Source organism: Cyprinus carpio, chromosome B25 (genome assembly GCF_018340385.1).
Source record: "Cyprinus carpio isolate SPL01 chromosome B25, ASM1834038v1, whole genome shotgun sequence".
NCBI classification, from domain to species: domain Eukaryota; kingdom Metazoa; phylum Chordata; class Actinopteri; order Cypriniformes; family Cyprinidae; genus Cyprinus; species Cyprinus carpio.
In genome coordinates this window covers 1,261,240-1,280,737 of record NC_056621.1, presented here as the reverse complement: position 1 = coordinate 1,280,737, position 19,498 = coordinate 1,261,240, and the positions used below count along the sequence as shown (strand labels likewise).

The following is a 19,498-nucleotide window of genomic DNA, read 5'->3' as shown; positions in this document are numbered from 1 at the left end:
ATTTGTTACTTATTTGGGCTTTCTTGTTAAGTTATATATTTCTTTATATCTACTAGCGTGATCTGTAATTTTATTTGATTTATTCTATGTTTTTGATTTATTTTTTTTCTTTTTTTTTCTTTTTTTTATTATTTGTATAGTTTTTTGCTTATTATTTTTTTTTATCATATTTTTTTTTTTGAATTTTATATCTTCGCGAGACGTGATTATTTCTATTAAGAAATATTTTAATCTGTGTTTTTTTTTTTTTTTTTTTTTTATCTTGATTTTCTTTTTTTATGTTTTTTTTTTGTTTTTTGTATATGTGTCAATTTTAAATGTCTTTTAAATTGCTAATTTCCTTTTTTTTTATTTTTTATATATTGAAAAGAACCATTTTTACAAAATTTTAGTGTTTTTTTATCTTTATATTTATTGTTTAGTAATTTAACATTTTATGGATTTGTTTTTTCTTTAACATTTATATTTTGTTATATATATTATTTTTTTTTTTTTTTTTATCTTTATTTTTTAATTTTCTTATTTTATTTTTTTTTATTGGCCCGCTATATTTATATGTTTATCTATCGGTTTTGGTGTCTATTTTTTTTATTGCGTAGTTAACTGCATTCTGTAGCAGCAGCTTTTACTGTGAGGTGCTATGGCGCTGGAGCGAAGTGTAGAGTGTTTGTCCTCATCAGCAGCATGTGAGTCTGGTTTCTGGTGGGACGCAGGTGGACTGCTTCAAGTCAGGCTGGTGTGCGGCTCTGTTATTGGATTCCTGCAGGGCTCTTGTGTGGCTGATGAAGCTTTTATCAGAGGGAAAGAGGAAGCCCGCACTCAGAGATGAATATCACACACACAGAGTTATATGAATGAATGCAACAGTCATCGGATCTCTGTTATTCTCCTCTAATTATGCTTCCTGTTTAGAGCCAGATTACTGTGTTACTGAGAGGAGACACAGATACTGTCTACCGCGGTACAGGGATGTACAGTATCCCATGGTAATACTGTGATGATCACTATATTTATATTCTGATTGATTGCCATATTCATGTACTGCAGCATTTGACTTTTTCCTTGTAGATACTTCAAAGAATACCATGATGCTACCATGGTACTAGTTCAAGTAGAAAGTATTTCAAATATGTTTTTCATATTTTCATTATATTTTATGTTATTTTAAATCATGGAAACTTGAGGTTTTTACGCTTAACTTCATCAACATATGTTGTTGAGCAATTTTTCCACATTATATATGATTCAACTGATCTTTTAGGTCCCCCAAGGGGTTTTTTAATGTTTTGTAGTTTTTTCGCTTACAAAAAGTGACGTGATGCTACCATGTTTTTTGCACTACGGTGTCATTGTAGTTTTGAAGTACCTTTTAGTGACATTACCATGGACCTATTTGAACCCTGGAGCATAAAACCAGTTCATTAGGCGGTAAATATGAAAATTGAGATTTACATATTGATAGATGAATAAATAATCTCTCCATTGATGTATGGTTAGTAGCGGACAATATTTGTCTGTCTGAGATACAACTATTTGAAAATCTGGAATCTGAGGGAGCAAAAAAATCTAAATATTGAGAAAAATCATCTTAAAGTTGTTCAAATGAAGTTCTTAGCAATGCATATCTTACTAATCAAAATTAAGTTTTGATATATTACAGTAGGAAAATGTACAAAATATCTGCATGGAACATGGATACGTGTCACTAATCTCCTAATGATTTTTTGGCATAAAAGAAAAAAATGTATAATTGTGACACATACAATGGATTGTTGTCTATTGCTTACAAATATCCCTGTGCTTACTGATGACTGCTTTTGTGCTCAGATCACCAAATGAATGTGAGTAGTGTGGGTGTATCAGGAGGTACAGTGGTGAATGATGTGATGGAGGAAAGCAGGAAGGGCTTTGGCAGTTAGAGATGTGACTGGGCGGGAAGAGAGGAAGCAGCGCTGCGAGGGAACTTGTAATGAGCTTCTGTCGCTCTTATTCTGTGCGCTAAGGTTTAGTTATCGCGCTGGTTGCGTGTGGTGCGAGACCGACGCCCAGACGTCCTGAATTCACAGCCAGCGCTACACAGCGAGGGTTCGGTACTGTCCAGGGGGTCTATGTCTGTCTGCATGACGCCAACACAGAAGCATGTGCACTGTCAGATTAGTATGTAGGGAGCGAGTATTAAAGGGGCAATAGCTGATTGTCTTCAGAAACCTTTGTGTTATGCTGGTGGAATAGTCTCTTCACATCCAGATAGCACTCATTTAAGTTAAGTGGTCTTAACTTAATGAATATCTAATGAATTTAGTATGTTAAATATAAATACAGATAATAATGATTTTATATATTCTGGTACAGGACCAGTCAGAGCGAGAATGGCAGGTTACCTGTAGTATTTACTAACTGCGCTATAAAGTGTTCTCACCGGTGAATGCACATGATGTAGTGTAGTAATGTTGGTCTTGGTCGTCTGGCTGTGGGCGTTCAGTGTTCAGGAGGGGTGGCTTCGGACGGCGATTTGCAGGGAAGGTGGGACAGTTTTGCGTTGTCGATAGGCTATTCGGCTAGATTAGAATTTCCCAAGATCGTGCCGTACTGTCACCCTTTAAGAATCCATGTGGATCTTTTGGGCGAGTTCCTTCTCGTTCTATCCTTCTTGCTTTGTTCATCTGGTCTCTCAGTGTGTTGGGTACTGGAGTATTTTTGAGCGTCGATAGTGGTGATTAGAGGCGGTCAATTACACCACAATTTATGATAGTAATCCATGTGTCTGTGCCACAAAAAAAATGAAATCAAAAAATATACTATATATAGAATTATATATATAATATATTATTTATATTTATATATTTATACAGTGTTTGTTTCTTTATTAGGTTTATACAAATGTCTTTTATTTGTGTTAATATTTAATAATAATAATAATAATTGAACAATGAATAATTTTGGTTTGTCCCATTGTAATTATATATATATATATATATATAGAAAAGAGAGAGAATGACTAAGATAATGTGGTTGGAGTGTGTGTATGGTGTGTTGTCTGTGTGTGTTAGTGTTTGTGTTTTAGTGTTGTTGTGGGGGTAGGGTTGGTGTTGGATATTTTGTTTGGTGTTGGGGATATTTTAAATAAAAGTAAAAAATGAGTGTGTTTTGGGATATTGGTGGGGGGGTGGAGAGAGATTTGCTAACTGCATATGCCTATTTGCGCTTTTTAGAAATATGCACAATTCAGAGAAAGAGAGAAAATAAAGAGTTTTGTATGAGATGGAATTTGGGAAGCAGATTAGGACAAATTGTAAACTGTTATTATCCTACATCGAATGATATAGCGTAAGCGTATATAGTATATATATATTATATATCTATAACAAAAATGTATGACAATAGAGAAATTTAGAAATGTATGATACGAGTCTTTGTATATAGTGTTGGATGTGGATGTTTGTGTAAATGTGGTGTTTGTTATTTATGCTGGTGGAAAAGTGCCGACTACCGTTTTTAGAGTAGCAATCCATATGATTTGAGTGCTGTCAAGTTAATTTCTGGACACATATATGTCATTCTGATATAATGTTGTGTGTTTCATAACGGCAGCACGGCATGTAGTGTTCATAAAGAGATGATACATGACAGAGGCGAGCATGGTGGCAGGGTGCCGATGGCCCCTACAGTGTTGTAGCGTAGGGAACTCTGTGGAGGAGGAACACTGAGCACAGCATGAGGTACTGCGAATAAACCAGCCTGAGTCAGTCTTTCGCCTGTGCCGTTCAATCACAGTGGACAAGGGTGTGCGTCAATAACACGCATGAGCAGGAAGGTTGGGCGCTACGTCTTCTTTAAATTACTCACTCCCAAGACAACAACAGCAAAAACCAACCAAACATTTCTTTTTTAGATGAAAATAATAGTACTATATTACCGCCAAAAAAACCTGTAAAGAAAAAAAAAACTGGTACACATATCGACTATATATATGATTATAATTATGGCCGTATTTGTATGCGGACTCTACCCACAACATGCTGACATATATTCAATTGTAGTACAAGAGGAGTGGCAAAAAAAAAACAAGAATACTAGCTATATATTTCTCAAAAATATATGTTAGGATATTTATATTTATTTTAATGTGTTTTTTCGAATTTTGGTTTATGAAAAGTGTCTTTTATATTATGTTTACTTTCTGAATAATGTTCTTTCTGTTAGCTATTATGGTTTTCCCCCCCCCCCATGTTTTTAGATATTAATATTATATCAATAGACTAAAAGTAGAGAGAAAGACTAAAGATCCTATATGTTGTGTGTGTGTGTGGTGTGTGGTGGTGTTGTGTGTGTGGGTGTGGGTGTGTGTATATTATAGAATTTTGGTTCTAATTAATAAAGTAAAAGTATGATCTTAATGATGTCCATACTAATATTAGGATATGCATTTTTATACTCAATTTTGTTTTTGTAACTAAATCATGCCTGATTTGTATATTTTAGACAACCCATGGTAAAGTTTTTAGAAAGAAGTAGCTATACAAAGAAACAACTATGAAATTATATTTAATATTTTTACATTTATAGAATTGTGTCTATCCTTACATAGATTAATATGAATATATAGTATGAATAATATACCACAAATGTATTACAGATCCAAATTTAAAATTATATATATATTACTAGTATAGCTGGTGTTGTGTGTTGGATGTGTGTGTGTTTGTGGGGTAATTGACTTTGTAACAGTTTGTACAACCATGATTTTTGTGGGTCACAGTTATCCTTCTGTGACCCTGATGATGTCACCGGATTCAACGAATGGTTTTGAGGTGTCTCTCCAGAGCACTGCAGAGAAGAGAGCACGCATGTGTGTAAATACCAAGCAGATGGAATGATAGTTCTCAGTTCATGGAGTGATATGGGGATCCCTGGGTCCCCACAGTGTTTGTTCCCGGACCTATGTGGAGGGGAAAAGGAGCAGCAGTGTGCGCGAGTCGTCAGAGACCACTGCAACATCACCTGAAGTGAAGCGCCCATCAACGCTGGACACACCCAACAAAACACCATGTGAGCCAATCAACGCCCCTGAGTCGGTTGAACCTGTAGACGTAGAAGAAAGCTTCTTTGCTGGTACCTATACATCCCACAAACAACAAACAGACCAATCCAAGGCCACATTTCTATTTCTCGGCAGTAAATATATCTATATATTGAATAAAGCACATCAGCCCAACACCTACAGTCATCTACGATAAAAGGTTTGCATAAAAGCAAATCACACTATGACGACTGTCTTAACACGCAAAACTAATACAATATCTAAATGACGTTGTTCTTTGGCGATGTTAGGAGGTTGAACACGTACTAACGTGAGAGGAGATGTGGCCCTCTGCGTGGGCGTTTTGCACACAATGATCTGTCTTGTTAGGTCTTTGCTTATCTTATTTGACACCACTCAGCCTGCTGGCCATAATGATCTCCACAGCGTACGACCAAGTCACACGATGTCTAAAATACCCTGCGTATAAGTATATCTTCGTTGTGACTAATGTATGTGTACAGTATTATCAGTATTAGCATAGCTCTATTTGTTTCAAAAATCCTTAGTGAATCTGACTAAGCTTCTGGGCATAAAAGACTAATGAGTAATAGTTCATTGTTTGATACACTTGGGTCCTGGGTGTGGGTACAGGTGAGTGACGATAGTGCTTCACCCCTCAGTGTCAGTTGAAAAGAATAAAGACAAAAATAACATAGCGTATCACTCTGGCTTGTACCAAAATAAAAGTCTTGATATTTCTTGTGAAGTGGGAGGGAGCTTAAGAGGGCCCGAAACGAAATATATACTTTTTCGGGGTCATTTAAGTTGTAAATGAAGAAGTTGAAAGTATTAGACATGTGCCTGTCGAAAGTAAAGGTTCCCAAGGAAAAAGCACAATATAAATTGTGGGAAGTGGGGTAGTAACCAAAAAAAGAAGTGCTTATACCTAGTCCAACTCTCTTGCATTGGGTGACGAGCAACACAGAAGAGCTTTCTGGGGTCTCCAGGCCGAGGAACACGCGCGGATAAAATTGTTGGTTATAGCCGCAGAATGAAGATTCCGCTCGTGGAAACACGGAGGCCAAAAAGTGCCCCGCGCGGAGATGTCGTGAAGCCAGTGGTCGCGCAGTTCGACGGGGAAACCCGACGATGCAACTATCAACGGAACTGGGCCGCCACTCAACAAAACACGCTGGGGGCCCAGTACAGCGGCAGTAGTTAGTGTCCTTTTTGCCCTCTCGACCATCCCCCCCCCCCCCTAGAGACCACACACAGCCAGCACCTGCAGCCCCCACTGTCTAAGTTGCCTCCGCGCTAAATTTAGCAACTTGTTCGAGAAAAAAAAAAACCACCCCTAGCACCTTTTTCTTCCAAAAACACCTAGCACACAATGTTGAGCAAATTTGTACAGTTAATTTTGGCAAAATTTTGCTACTAACGTAGTAATTGATTGCCCTAACCTTTCGACAGGACTCTTCTGAGAGGTAGCCATACTAACACAATACAGTAGCATATATGTACTAACATTACTACTACAACTGCTCAAAGCATAATTGTCTGTGTGAAAAAATGTGTCGAAGAATATTGGACTAGTTGCACCTACTATGGATTAAAAAAACCGGAATTCGGGGCGCCACAAAGCGCAATGGGATAAGGCGGGGGACGGGAATGACGCGGCAGGCCCGAGGCAAGGAAGGGGGGGCGCGCTGGACGACCTCAGCCAGGCAGGTAGAGATAAGGATAGCTATCTCGAGACGTGGGGGTATCTGCGGGGGGGCACGTGGGCGATACGTGAACACGGTGAAGCAAAACGAAAGGTGAACATGTATAAATGCTTATTTGAGCTGAGAGTGAGGTTGTAACACAATTTGCATTGTTGATGACAGCAGAAACGGCAAATAATTTAGACAAACTGTGATCCATGCAAAACAGCGACTGTCCTGCAGCAGCCGTGCTCTGAACATAATAGTTAGGGCACGCACGGGCTGCCAAGAAAACCGATAATGGGTGTAAGGGTTGTTACTAGCGACGGATGGGCACAGGGAGGCCGGTGCTCATAAGTAAATCTGTTGATGCTCGTCCAACTGCCTGGCTATAAGTACGCAAGGACCACTCCGATTAACCTGACAGACCGCAATTTCATGCTGTCTTGTGTTGCCGATTGCTTTTAGCCATGAAAGGGAATTGCGGTACCAGGTACGGTTGCTCGCCAGATTGAATGCTGCAAGGAATCACATCGCTCATCGACACCTGACACACCAGAAGTAGACTGCAGACTGACTTGGGCAATTGATTAGCTGATCAGAGAACTAGTAATAAAAAACAGACGTATGCGAATGTTTTGGCTACACGGCATAAGACGTTTTCTTTGATTAGTAACTGCTCTGGATGCGAGATACATATCTTGGTACAACTGGACAGTTTGTAAATCTACATTACCAACATGGGACACAAAAAACACACCTTCCTTGACATCGCCAACCGAGTGCAATGTAAACAAACGAAGTGTTAAGAAGCCTTAAACAGTGGTATGTTTCTCAACAGAATAAGATACGCCCTCCAGTTAGCCATGCTATTTATATCTTAGTTATAAACTCTAATTTGATCTTTAATATCGTGCTACAATTCTTTGTTAAAAAAAAAATGAAAAATATTCGTTATTACAAAAAGAGTAAGGGTGGATCCTCTAGGAAACCTAAATAAATAGATTTTTCCCTTTTTAAACATTCATGGATAGTTGTGGTCATTGTGATATTGAAGGAAAACACACACAACAACAAAAACAACAACAAAAAATAGGACAATGAAACTTGCCTTTATTAAACAAACTTTCTATTGACAAAAGAATAAGAAGGATGAACAAAAATATCTCGGGTTATATTTTAATGTATTTGGATTTTTCACCGTTTTAAACAGAATGCTCGGTTTGTGGCTCATTATCAATTTATTGAAAACACAACAAACATATAAAACAAAGGCAAACTCACTCACTATGAAGCGGACGCTTGTCTGCTGTCCAGATAACTACATTGATATTGTTATTTCTATAAAAGTACAAAAACGACAGTGGAGCAGTGGGAAAGTAATGAAAGTAATCAGTCATTTCTGCTTATTTCATTTCAATTTGAAAAATAAACTATCAAAATGCGAAAAAAATAAGCTATCAAATGTCACAGACCCTGGAAGCTCAGCTGTTTTATTTCAAATATGTTCTACGAATGAGTGATGTGTTTGGGTTACATCCATCTTATGCATGATTCCACTGTTGGGGTTCATTATCAATCTCTCTCTTCCTCATCAATACTTGTCCTTTCTCTTTCGTAGTAAAAAAAAACTTATACATGAGCTCCCTGAATTGTCACCAAAGCAAATCAAGCCGAGAAATAATGGTACACAATGCCAACACAAACTCCTCCTAACTCATCTCTCTTCTCTCATTGTTTGTTTCTCCAGTATGTAGATGCACGGAATCCTAGCGTGTACACTGCTTCTGTCCGTGTCTTGTGGGAACTCCGGCGCCTACGACTCAGCTGACGTCGGTCGAGTCGTCGTAGCGGAACCGTGCCCTGTGCGGCCCGTGAACACCTATGATAATCCCTTTGTACCGGGGCTTAATTGCGGGATCAACTCGAATGGGAGTCTTCCTAAACACTTGATTATTACTATATCGGTGCTGTGAATGTTTATTGACGGTATCAGGATGGATTACCTGAACGGTATTCATCATATGGAACTGTCGAACAGAATTAGACTTCAAATGAATCCCATGGTACTACCCTGGGGGTAGCCTAAACACCCCTCAAGTTACCAGGTACATGTTTTGAAAGTAACTATAGTAATAACCCGGTATGTCAAGGAACCACTGTTACATGTTGGATGGTGCAACTGAAAACGGAAAATTTCTCATATTGTATGTTTTTATCATAGCAGCAGTGTTGTGCCCATGTTTTGACAACAATCGAAGGCCAGAAACTTGATACTGGATAGGGCGTCTGTGGAGAGAAACCAACTCTTCAGTAATTACGCCATCGCTTGGAACCTTCAACAAACGCATAAAAATATTGTGAGACCAAGGGACCGCTCCTCTCTCGCTCTTTTCAATCCCCTTGAAAAGGTTTGCAGTGAGGGGGGCATGCTGGGAAATGACAGAACAGTCTGTTCGTTTTTGGATAAGTTGCTTTAAGGGGTTTTTCTGGGATAAAGGAGCAAGAGATCATGTGACACAAAAGGGGTTTTTCCTCCCCTTATCCTCGTCGTCTTTTGTTGATGTTTCCTTTATTTTCTTTGCTTTGTTTTGAGTAGAACACTACTCCATCAAACAGGCTAAAATCATGTTCCTATGCTGTTTTCTCATTAGCTCCCTGGGTTTCTTATCTTGTTCGTCCATCAACCCCTGGTGTTTCTCAGTAGTTTCGGTTACATCTTTTTAGAGTTACACATCGCTGTCGGAAGGGGGGGAGATGATGAATCTCAAAGTTATTAGCACGGACTGAGTATTGTCGTCGGGCCATTGTCCTTCTTGTGTTGTTTCATGAATTTTAGTTGTCTCAAAATGAACTTCCTCTACTGGCTCCCTGTGTTGTTCACCACCTGCCGCCCTTCATGTTTTTCTCATCACGGTCTGGCCGAAGCTTGTTTGTGCTCACCACTGTATGTGGTGTTCTCAGTATGTTCTCCATTGTCTCATCGCCTGGTGGGTTTGTCAGTGTTTCTTGGTTCTCACATCTCTGGTTTTATCATGCTCTGGTGTTCTTCTCATCTTGTTTCATCATCCCGGGCTATTTCTCAGTGGTTTCTCACCTTCTTCTCATTCATTCTGCGGTTTCTCAGTGTTGTCTCATCTTTGTTCTCACCAGTGTCTGGTGGTTTCGTCTCTCGTCCTTTCTCATCCACTGTCTCGTGGGTCCTAATCTTGTTTCTTCAACACACTGGTGTTCAGGTGTTTCTCATCTGGTTGCCTCTACACCCCCTGGTGGTTCTCAGTGTTTCTCCACTTGTTCCTCAATCACACCTGTGCATTGGTGTGTTTCTCATTCTAGAGTTTCTCACCCCCCTCCCCCACCCTGTATTTCTCGTGGTTGCTTATCACGTCTGTGTTCTCAGCTTGTTCCACCCCACCCTGGTGTTCTTCTTTCTCTATTGTTTCAATCATCTTGTGTCGTCATCACGTGTCTAGGTGTGTTCTCAGCTTGCGTTCGCACACCCCCCCTGAATTCTCACGGTGTTTCTCACCTTGTTCTTCGGATGCTCCGCATTCCCCTGGCCCGTTTCTCAGTGCTTTTCTCATCTTTTTTCCGCCACTCCCATCACATGTCTGGTGTTTCTCTCATCTTGTCCTCTCACGCCACGGGTGTTGTGGTGTTTCTCAGTGTTTCTCATCTTGTGTTCTCACACCCCCTGGTGTTTTCCTCAGCAGTGTGCTAACCTTGTTCTCACCACTTCCTGGCATTTTTCTCAGTGTTTCTCATCACTGTCTGGTGTTTTCCTCCGATCGGTCTTTCTCCACACCCCTGATATTTCTCTCAGTGTTTCTTCTTTCCTTTCTCACCTTGTCACACCATTCCCTTGCATTCTCGGGTTTTTCTCTCAATGGGCTGGTGTTCTTTCATCTCGTTCTCCACGCAACCCTGAAATTTCTCAGTGATTCTCACCTTGTTCTCACCTTCCCTGGCATTTCCTGTGTTTAATCATCACTATTCTGGAGGTTTCTCATCATCGTTTTCATGCGACCCCTGATATTTCTCATTTAGGTTTCTCAACTTGGTCTCACATTTTCCCTGGCATTTCTCAGTGTTTTCTCATCACTGTCTGGTGTTCTCATCATCGTTTCTCACACCACCGCCCTGATATTTTCTCAGTGTTTCTTCACCTTGTTTCTCTACCATTCCCTGGTGTTTCTCAGTGTTTCTCATACTTGTACTCAATTCACCACCCCGCTGGTGTGTTTCTCAGGTGTTCTCCTCATCTTGTTCTCACCACCCAACCCCCCAGTGTTTTCAGTGTTTTCATCGTGTTCTCAACCATTCCCTGGGTATCTCAGTGTTGCCTATCTTTGTCCTCAACCCACCCGCTTGATATTTTCTCAGTGGTTTTCTCACCTTGTTCTCAACCATTCCCTGTTGTATCTCGTGTTTCTCATCATTTGTCCTCACCACCCCTGCTATTTTCTCAGTGTTTCTCAGCTTGTTTCTCATCACTGTCTGGTGTTTGTCTCAGTGTTGCTAACCTTTTCTCCCATTCCCTGGTGTTCTCATCTTGTTCTCATCACTGTCTGGTGTTTCTCCTAACCTTACCTTGTTCTCCCATTCCTGGTGTTTCTCATGTTCTCCACTGTCTGGTGTTTTCTCATCTGTTCCATCACTGTCTGGTGTTTTCTCAGTGTTGCGAACCTTTTCTCCAATACCATTCCCTGGTTTCTCAGTGTTTCTCACACTGTCTGGTGTTTGTCCTCTCTCGTCTCACCACCCCTGGCATTTCTCATGTTTCTATCTTTTTCTACTTCTCTCACTGTCTGGTGTTTCGTCATCTTGTTCTCACCACCTCCTGGAGGTGTTTTCTCAGTGTTTCGCATCTTGTTCTCACCACCTCCTGGTTTCTCCAGTGTTTTCTCCATCTTGTTTCTCACTCACCTATCCCCTGGTGTTTTCAGTGTTGCTCATCTTGTTCTCACCACACCCTGGTGGTTTCTCAGTGTTGCTAAACCTTGTTCTCCACTCGACCATTCCCCTGGTGTGTTTCATCACTGCCGGGGTTTCTCATCTTGTTCTCACCATTTCCCGTGGTTTTCTCTCAGTGTTTCTTCATCACTTCCCTGGTGTTTCTCATTGTTTCTCTTCCTTGTTTCACCACTCTCTGTTTTTTTTCCTCATCTTGTTTTCAACTTGATCGCTTTGTGGTTTCTCATCTCTTTCTCTAACTTCTGGAGTTTTTCTTATCTTGTTCTCACTACTTCTCTGAATTGTTTTTAATCTTTTCCCCTCATCATTCTCCACAGTTGTTGCTCATCTCTGTTTCATTTTTTAAAATTTCTAATTTTCATTTTAATCTTTTTTTCTCATCTCTTTCTCATCATTTTCTGGTGTTTCATATCTTGTTCTTGACACTCTCTGGTGTTTCCCAACTTTTTCTCATTGCTCTGTGGTGTCTCTCATCTCTTTCTCATTGTTTTCTGGTGTTTTTCATTTCTTTCTCATTAACCTGGTTACCCGTACTTGAACACCGGCCACGCACTGAGGCAGCTCTTTGTTTGCATGTGTCAAATGTTTACGAATAGATTAAATGAAGCAGGGGCAAAAATTAATCTTCACAAACTATTTAACATTTTAAAGGTCTAAACCGGCATCATCGACAAACATATCGTTGTTTTTCCATGGGCAGCTTATAAGGAATGTATTTGCTAAATTTGTGCCATCCGTACACATCAAAACATGTCTAACCAAAACGCAGTACATACCCAGAATTCGTCGTAATAACGAGTCATCAACACAACCACAGGCCTGGTATCCCTTTTTAGGAGGAGTAGTTAGAAGGTAAGGTCCACTGAACGACCATCTCATACAATCAATGACAGATCGCTGTTTTTCAATGGAAATCATATAAGCAAGAATCTTTCTTTTTTTCATGGCACATTACACATAAAAACATGTATAAACAAAACTCAGTAGGTACCAGTTCATCGTAATAGCGAGTCATAAACTTACATCCACAGCTGTAAATCCCGTTTAGTTTAGAAAAGGTTAGGGTCCACTGAATGACATCTCATAGAGTAATGTTTAGTCCAACGAAGCAATAACGTTGTAATATGGATTGTAATTCCTTTGTTTACATCTCAGTTCTTTGGGGAAAGTATTGTTTGTATCCGTTATGGAATAACCTATGCTCAAAAACTGCGTCTTGGTAGTAAAAAAACAGCATGGTTTTGTAGCATGCAGTGTCACAAACAGAATGAGACGATCCACTAAAAAAATGTCAAAGATAAGCGGAATATTGTTTATTTGAGTTCTGCCGCTCTCTCTTGATAGCTCGCGGACATCACGCTTCTGGATGCACCTGTCATCTGGATGGAGGCGTAACTTAGTGATCGGCTTTTTCTTTTGCACAACATATTTTTTCTGGCTTGCTTCTCTTCAACATTTTTGCATATATGTGTGTAATTTTGTGTGTTGAATGTGCTGTATCGTGCATGATTACCATCTCTATGACGCGATAATCAGCGTGTGATAGATTGTGCCATCAGTGTGAATTCGGGGTTCTATATGCATAGAGTGTGATTACGAAATATATGGCGGAATCTGGTATGATTACCATCTGTATAAGGCTCTCATTCATGTGATTACCAACTTTTTGAGTTGTCTATCAGTGTAAGTGGCATTGTAGACATGTGCCCGGTATTGTATTATGGTCCTATATCACGGTAAAGTAATATGCCATATGTTATCCGTGGGCACGTTCTAAATACTGTGATAATTATACATTACAATTATGCAGACTTTGTGATTCATTTTTAGAATACTTACCCATTGTAAACTGTCCAAAATGCACTCACCGCTGTAATCTGCTTGAGACCAGTGGCTCTTGATGTCAACAAGAGCACGCATGAGAGCACATGGAACCTTAGAGACGCGCTGAATGAAAGCACATTCCGGTCTCTGACAGCAGATGGCGCTAAACGGCAGAAAATGCAGCCGGTTACCCTTAAATAGAGATGTAAGTAGCAATTTCAGATTTTTGGATTTTCTATGTTGTTCCTCACAGGCGCCAAAATACCTTAAAATATTTCCCAGACTTAATAGTCTTATTTATTTTTCATTTTTTTTTTGCATTTTTAATCCTGGACCTAACAACATGCCCTAGATATTGGTTTTGAAGTGTTTTGATTAACTTTATGGTTAGTTCACACACCTTTAACACTTAGGGCTTCATTAGTAACACGATAGTACTGTATTGGCTTTAACATCAACTGCCAAAATTCTTTGAATAATCCATTAATGGTAGGTATTCCAATATTTAATAACACGTTGTTAAAATCGAAAGTTGCAACTGTGTTATTTAATGAGCTAACATGAACTAAGACTTGACTGTTTTTTAACAAAGATGAATAACTTCTGTAGCAAATGTAGCTATTGCTCATTGTGAATGTTAATGCATTAACTAAGGTTAACTTATGAGGTCTTATTGTAAAGTGATACCTCTTGGTCTTTATAGTTCTTTTCCACTTTGGGGGAGGGACTAGACATAGTCTCAGAAAAATGGTTGCAGGAATCTCATTTTTCATGGTTTCAAAATTGAAGTCAGGAACTATTACGATTTTTTTTTTTGGTTAGGTAGGTCATTTTCCTTCAGCTGTGAGGTCCCATAATGGGGGGGTGCTGGCTAACAGGTTAATCTCTGGTGTTTCTCATCTTCTCACCATTACTTGGTGTTTCTCATCTCTTTCTCGTCTTTTTCTCATCTCTTTCTGGTGTTTCTTAACTTGTTCTAACCACTCTCTGGTGATTTTTCTGTCGTCTTTTTCCCATTGCTCTGTGGAGTTTCTCATCTCTTTCTCATCACTCGCTGCTTTTTCTCATCTTGTTATCATCGCTTTCTAGGGTTTCTAATCTAGTTCTTGTGTTGTAGGTTACAACGTTGTGGTTCGGATTCCTGCTGGTGCGACCAACATCGATATAAAACAGGTCAGCTACTCAGGATTGCCAGAAGATGATTAGCTACCTCGGTGAGTTAGTACAGATAACCAGACCAGAGATACCCTGGTAATACCACGGTACTTCTGATACGTGGAATATCTACTGAATGATTGCCTGTGTTTATATGCCATGATATTTACGTGGCACTCAAATGAAAGAATACCACAAAAACCTAGCTGTTACAATGGCACATGTCAGGAATCAGCTGTGTGGTATTACACTGCTGCTAGTTACCCTCGTGGACTCTTCCGGGATTCAGGGGTCGCATGGAGAGCAAGCTTCTGGATGAATTTGACAGACGCCGAGGTTGCGTAATGACAGTGAGCGAGTCGTGTCCAAGGACTGTTTGTGTAGCTGGTTCACGTACTCGAGTCGCCGAACGGCCAAATAAACACCCCCACACACACAGCTCATGAAGTGAGACGTGCCCTGAAGGTTCACATGTCCAGGTCTGGGCCCATATTCACAAAACGTTTATCTTACTCCTAAAAAAGACGTTCTTAGCTAAGTGTTTTCTCTTAAAATCCTATTCACCATCTGCTGAGACAAACTTTTACTAAGGAAGAGAGAGTGGTCTTCAAGATTTCAGCATGCTTACTAACTATGCTGTGATTGGCTGATAGTCTCCGTCAGAGATTTATTCATAGAAATATTGTAGAGTGCAATATTATGCTGCCGTATTCAAATAAAGATTTTAAAATGCAGTCACTAAATTAACAAGTATATGTTCAGCTAACTGTCAGCCTCTTACATGTGTGCTTCTCGTAGTGAATATGCATATAAACAGCCTTTTAATTAAACAGAGTAGAATAGTCATTGGCCTGATAGTTTAGACAATGCAAGCGTAAAAAAAACGCAAACTGGTACGCGAGAACATCTGTTACTAATGTTACTATCTTGCCCAACTGTTTAATGAAAGCAAAGGATATGCATCAAAGGAAAACCTGGAGTTGGGAATAGCTTACCTCAAAACCAAAGGTGATACCTTTATAAAAAAGCTCATTATCATCAAATGTTTTCACTAAAAATGTTTATGCTTGGAGGCCGATTCCTGGCAACAGCTATTTTAGGAGAAGTTTGGTTGCTTGGTCTTAGTGACTTGGGACTCCTCTTTCCTGCTCCTAACACTTCACAGATTTAGGTGCTAAGCACCGTTGTGAGGTTATGAGCTACTTTTAGCCTTAAGATGTTGTCTGATACAGGCCTCTGATCTCTCTCATCTGCAGCTCTGTCTGACGGTGCGGTCCAACTTTCCTCCGGAACGGGAACTTCGTGGTGTCCCATGTTTAAAAGGGAATCAACCTTAAAGGAGCAGAGATTGAGTACAAGCGGATCTAACACACCGCCCGGTTGAAGCGTATCAACAGCTGCAACGGGCGGATCGAGGAGGAGCTGGTGCTGCAGGCTCAAATTGAACTACACCAAACACATCCAAGTCTGAATAAGTTTGTACAGGTGAAAGTGATACCAAACCACAGCACAGTTTCAGACTAATGAGCTGTCGAAGCATCACCATGAATGCAACAGAAACCAGTCAGCCAGCTAGATATCTTGTTGTGCATCACCTTATTTGTTAAGCCTGGTTTGGGCACAAGCTTTTATTGGTATCTTTGTTTTCAGGAAAAAAATATAACTAATACATAAATTACCTAAGTATCCAAACTGTTTCCAAAAGGGTTGGTGTATAAGAATAAGACCAGTATTATTTAGTTATTTTAGTATTATTTATATACTATTATAGTTTTATTAATATTTTGAATGAGCTTTTATTTTTAGATTTTCAGTTTTCATTTCAATTTTAGTTTTAGTATGTTGCTACATGCTTTGGTAATTTTTAGATTTTATTTAAAAATCAAATAATTTTAAAAGAAAAATATTAATAATTTTATGGTTTTGAAATATTTAAATATTTATCTTTAATTTGTTTATTTCAGTTTTGGTTATTTTAGTGCTTCAACGTAAAAAAGTTTTTATGTAATATTTATATTTTGTTTTATTTAAGCTTTTTCAGTTAATTAAAATGATTTTATCTAAAAATAAAATGTAATTTTTTAAAACATATAAATTGATTTTAGTTTTTTTTAAATAATAACCTTATTTTTATTTATTTCAGTTTAAGTCATTTTAGTGCTTCAACTTTAATTTAATTTAATTTAATTTAATTTAATTTAATTTAATTTAATTTAATTTAATTTAATTTAATTTAATTTAATTTAATTTAATTTAATTTAATTGCCAAGGCAAAAAATCATATACAACTTATATTTTATTTCAGCTTTATTGAATGAATAACCATGATTTTCTATAAAATATATTTTTATAATAAAATATACAGTCATAAAACTATTTTTTTAAATAATTTAAATATGTAGCTTACTTATTTTTATTTTAGTTTGTCATTTTAGTGCTTCAATCTTAAGCGTTATTTCAGATAGCTGACAAGGCAAAAGTTAGTTTTCTCATGTAATTTAAAAATTTTTTATTTCAGCTTTATTACAATTAATTGGGGAAACTTGATTATTATTATTATTATTATAATTTTAATAATAACAAGACTGAATAACTCTATACACAGAAAATATCTTGATTTAATAAAGAATACATATATATTCCTGGAAAAAAAAAAAAAAAAATGCTAAACTAAATGAAAAAATTAATAAAAAAAAATGCCTTCATAAGATGATTCTGCAGTATAATAGACTGATATATCTTCATCTGAGGGAGATTTCCAGGCTTCCTGTGTAACGAATCTGTTGTCGTCTCAGGTTCTGTGCGTGGGAAACCTGTATAATCCTGACGTCAGATATTCCTTCAGTATTCCCATCGAGGAGCAGAGAGAGCAGTTTGTGTGGGATCTGTCAGGCCCCTGGCAGGAGTGCAGCCGCATATGTCAAGGTGCCACTTCTGTTTGGGCATTTTGCCTGGTTTTCTGTCCTTAAACACCTTTTTAGCTGAAAGGAAGCCACTTCCACGTCATCTGTGTGTTTGTCTGCAGGTGAGCGGCGGCGGAAGGCCGTGTGTGTTCGTAAGAGTGATCATTTGGTGGTTTGACAGAGGTGTGAGAATCTACCTGCGCGACCCAGAGGCACAACAGAGCCCTGCAATACTGACTTCTGTGAACTCAGGTACAAGTACAGCACGCCTCTGGTGTTTTATATTAGTAATGCAGCAGTCCCATACTAGTGATGCAGCAAAAGGAAAACTTCAAATTCTGCAAACACTGAATTGACTGAAAATATTTTCATTTTATATGTTTGATTTAATATTCAGTCTTTGTTTGGAATAACTATTGTTTTTCTAAGTGGTTACAAATGTTTTCCCTTCAATTAGTGTCACAACAAAAGCATCTTGGATCCAACAGCACAAAATAATGTGTAATATTGTAAAAGAAAAAAAAATACACTTTTTATATATTTTACATTTTTTTTTTTTAGTATTTTATTTATTTATTTATTTATTTAATTTAATTTTCTTTTCTTTTTATTTCAGTTTTAGTAATTTTAGCTTTAACTAATAATAAGTTGCCAAGGTAATGTTTCTCTTTTTTGCATTTAAATACATTTACATTGTCATTTAGCAGACGTAATATAAATAAATGCAAATTACAAACAATAACGGTAGAGGACACAAACATTAACTTTCAATCTTTAACATAGAAAATGATGAAGAAATAAAATTTAATTTTAATAAAAAAAATCAGAAAATGTTGTAACAGCCCTAAAAAAAAATTAGGAACAAAATGTAATATTAATAAATGGGATTGACATATGAACAAACCTCTCTGTAAAAAAATTTAAATCTGGTGTATGTAAGTGCTACTGAAGTGGGAATGTTCAGCTCAGTGAATGAGAAAAAATTAATTAAATAGATGCGAGTCACATCAGCTAGTAATGTGAACTATTTCCCATCAATATCCTCCATCATTACCAGCTTTTACATTAAATATAATTATATGTGCAATCATTTCTAATGCATGCATTTTTGAAGTTTTTTTTAGTATTTTACAAGAATATACTACTTCAGTCTTTCCACTTCAAAATTTCACATTTAATACAATGTGTTATAGCCCACCATTTTGACCATACAATTTGGTTATAGTTTCTTTGGGAATTAACTGTGAAATTTACAAGCAATTTCTTTGTACAGCAGTTTTTTCAGTGCATTTCAAAGATTATGTTACTGAATGTCAAAGCTTACATTTCTGTTCTGTTGTTCACATCACAATCCAAGAAAAGAAACGAAATTAAATTTAACATTTCATTCCAAAACCTGTCTTTGGCTGCCAAAATATTTTCCATGAAATACGCCCTTACAATCTGTACACTACATTCTGCTAAGCCGATTCATGCTGATTTCATCACATAGAAACCTCAGACTGTCTTTTTTTTCAGGCATATTTTTAGTTGCAGTTCCCACCCAGCATCTAACAGACTCTTCTCTTCTGTTAGGAAAGCAATATGACTGAATTCTAAGAAGGGAATCATCAACTTGGCATCCAACAGACTCTTTTCTTCTTGTCTCCTCAGGTGGCACGTGGCGGGCCGGAGCGACTGTTCCAATACACTGGATGTTCTGTGCATCGACAACTGGATGCTCAGCCCTGTGCATGCGCTTACAGCCAGAACAAGAGGCTAAGCTGAAGCATGGAGGCCAGGATTCTGTTCAGACCTGGCCCAACACGCATACGCCAGAGTGGATGTCATGGGACCTGGTCTGCTCAAGAGCTGGCAATGGACAGCACCTGTTCCTCAGGTGAGGCCACAATACAGCCTCTATCCTCCGTTATTCT

At 38.2% G+C, this 19,498-nt stretch overlaps 1 protein-coding gene across 1 annotated transcript in view; it reads left to right on the top strand.

Moving 5' to 3' along the window:
• LOC109088470 (A disintegrin and metalloproteinase with thrombospondin motifs 20-like) overlaps positions 1 to 19,498 on the top strand; it is a 116,214-nt gene that overhangs the window by 58,353 nt on the left and 38,363 nt on the right. Inside the window, exons 13-19 of the mRNA XM_042752788.1 lie at positions 913 to 986; positions 4,760 to 4,849; positions 4,925 to 5,112; positions 14,642 to 14,697; positions 17,475 to 17,615; positions 17,705 to 17,834; positions 19,236 to 19,461. Coding sequence (XP_042608722.1) covers positions 913 to 986; positions 4,760 to 4,849; positions 4,925 to 5,112; positions 14,642 to 14,697; positions 17,475 to 17,615; positions 17,705 to 17,834; positions 19,236 to 19,461 — 905 coding nt within the window. The remainder of the gene's footprint in view (positions 1 to 912; positions 987 to 4,759; positions 4,850 to 4,924; positions 5,113 to 14,641; positions 14,698 to 17,474; positions 17,616 to 17,704; positions 17,835 to 19,235; positions 19,462 to 19,498) is intronic.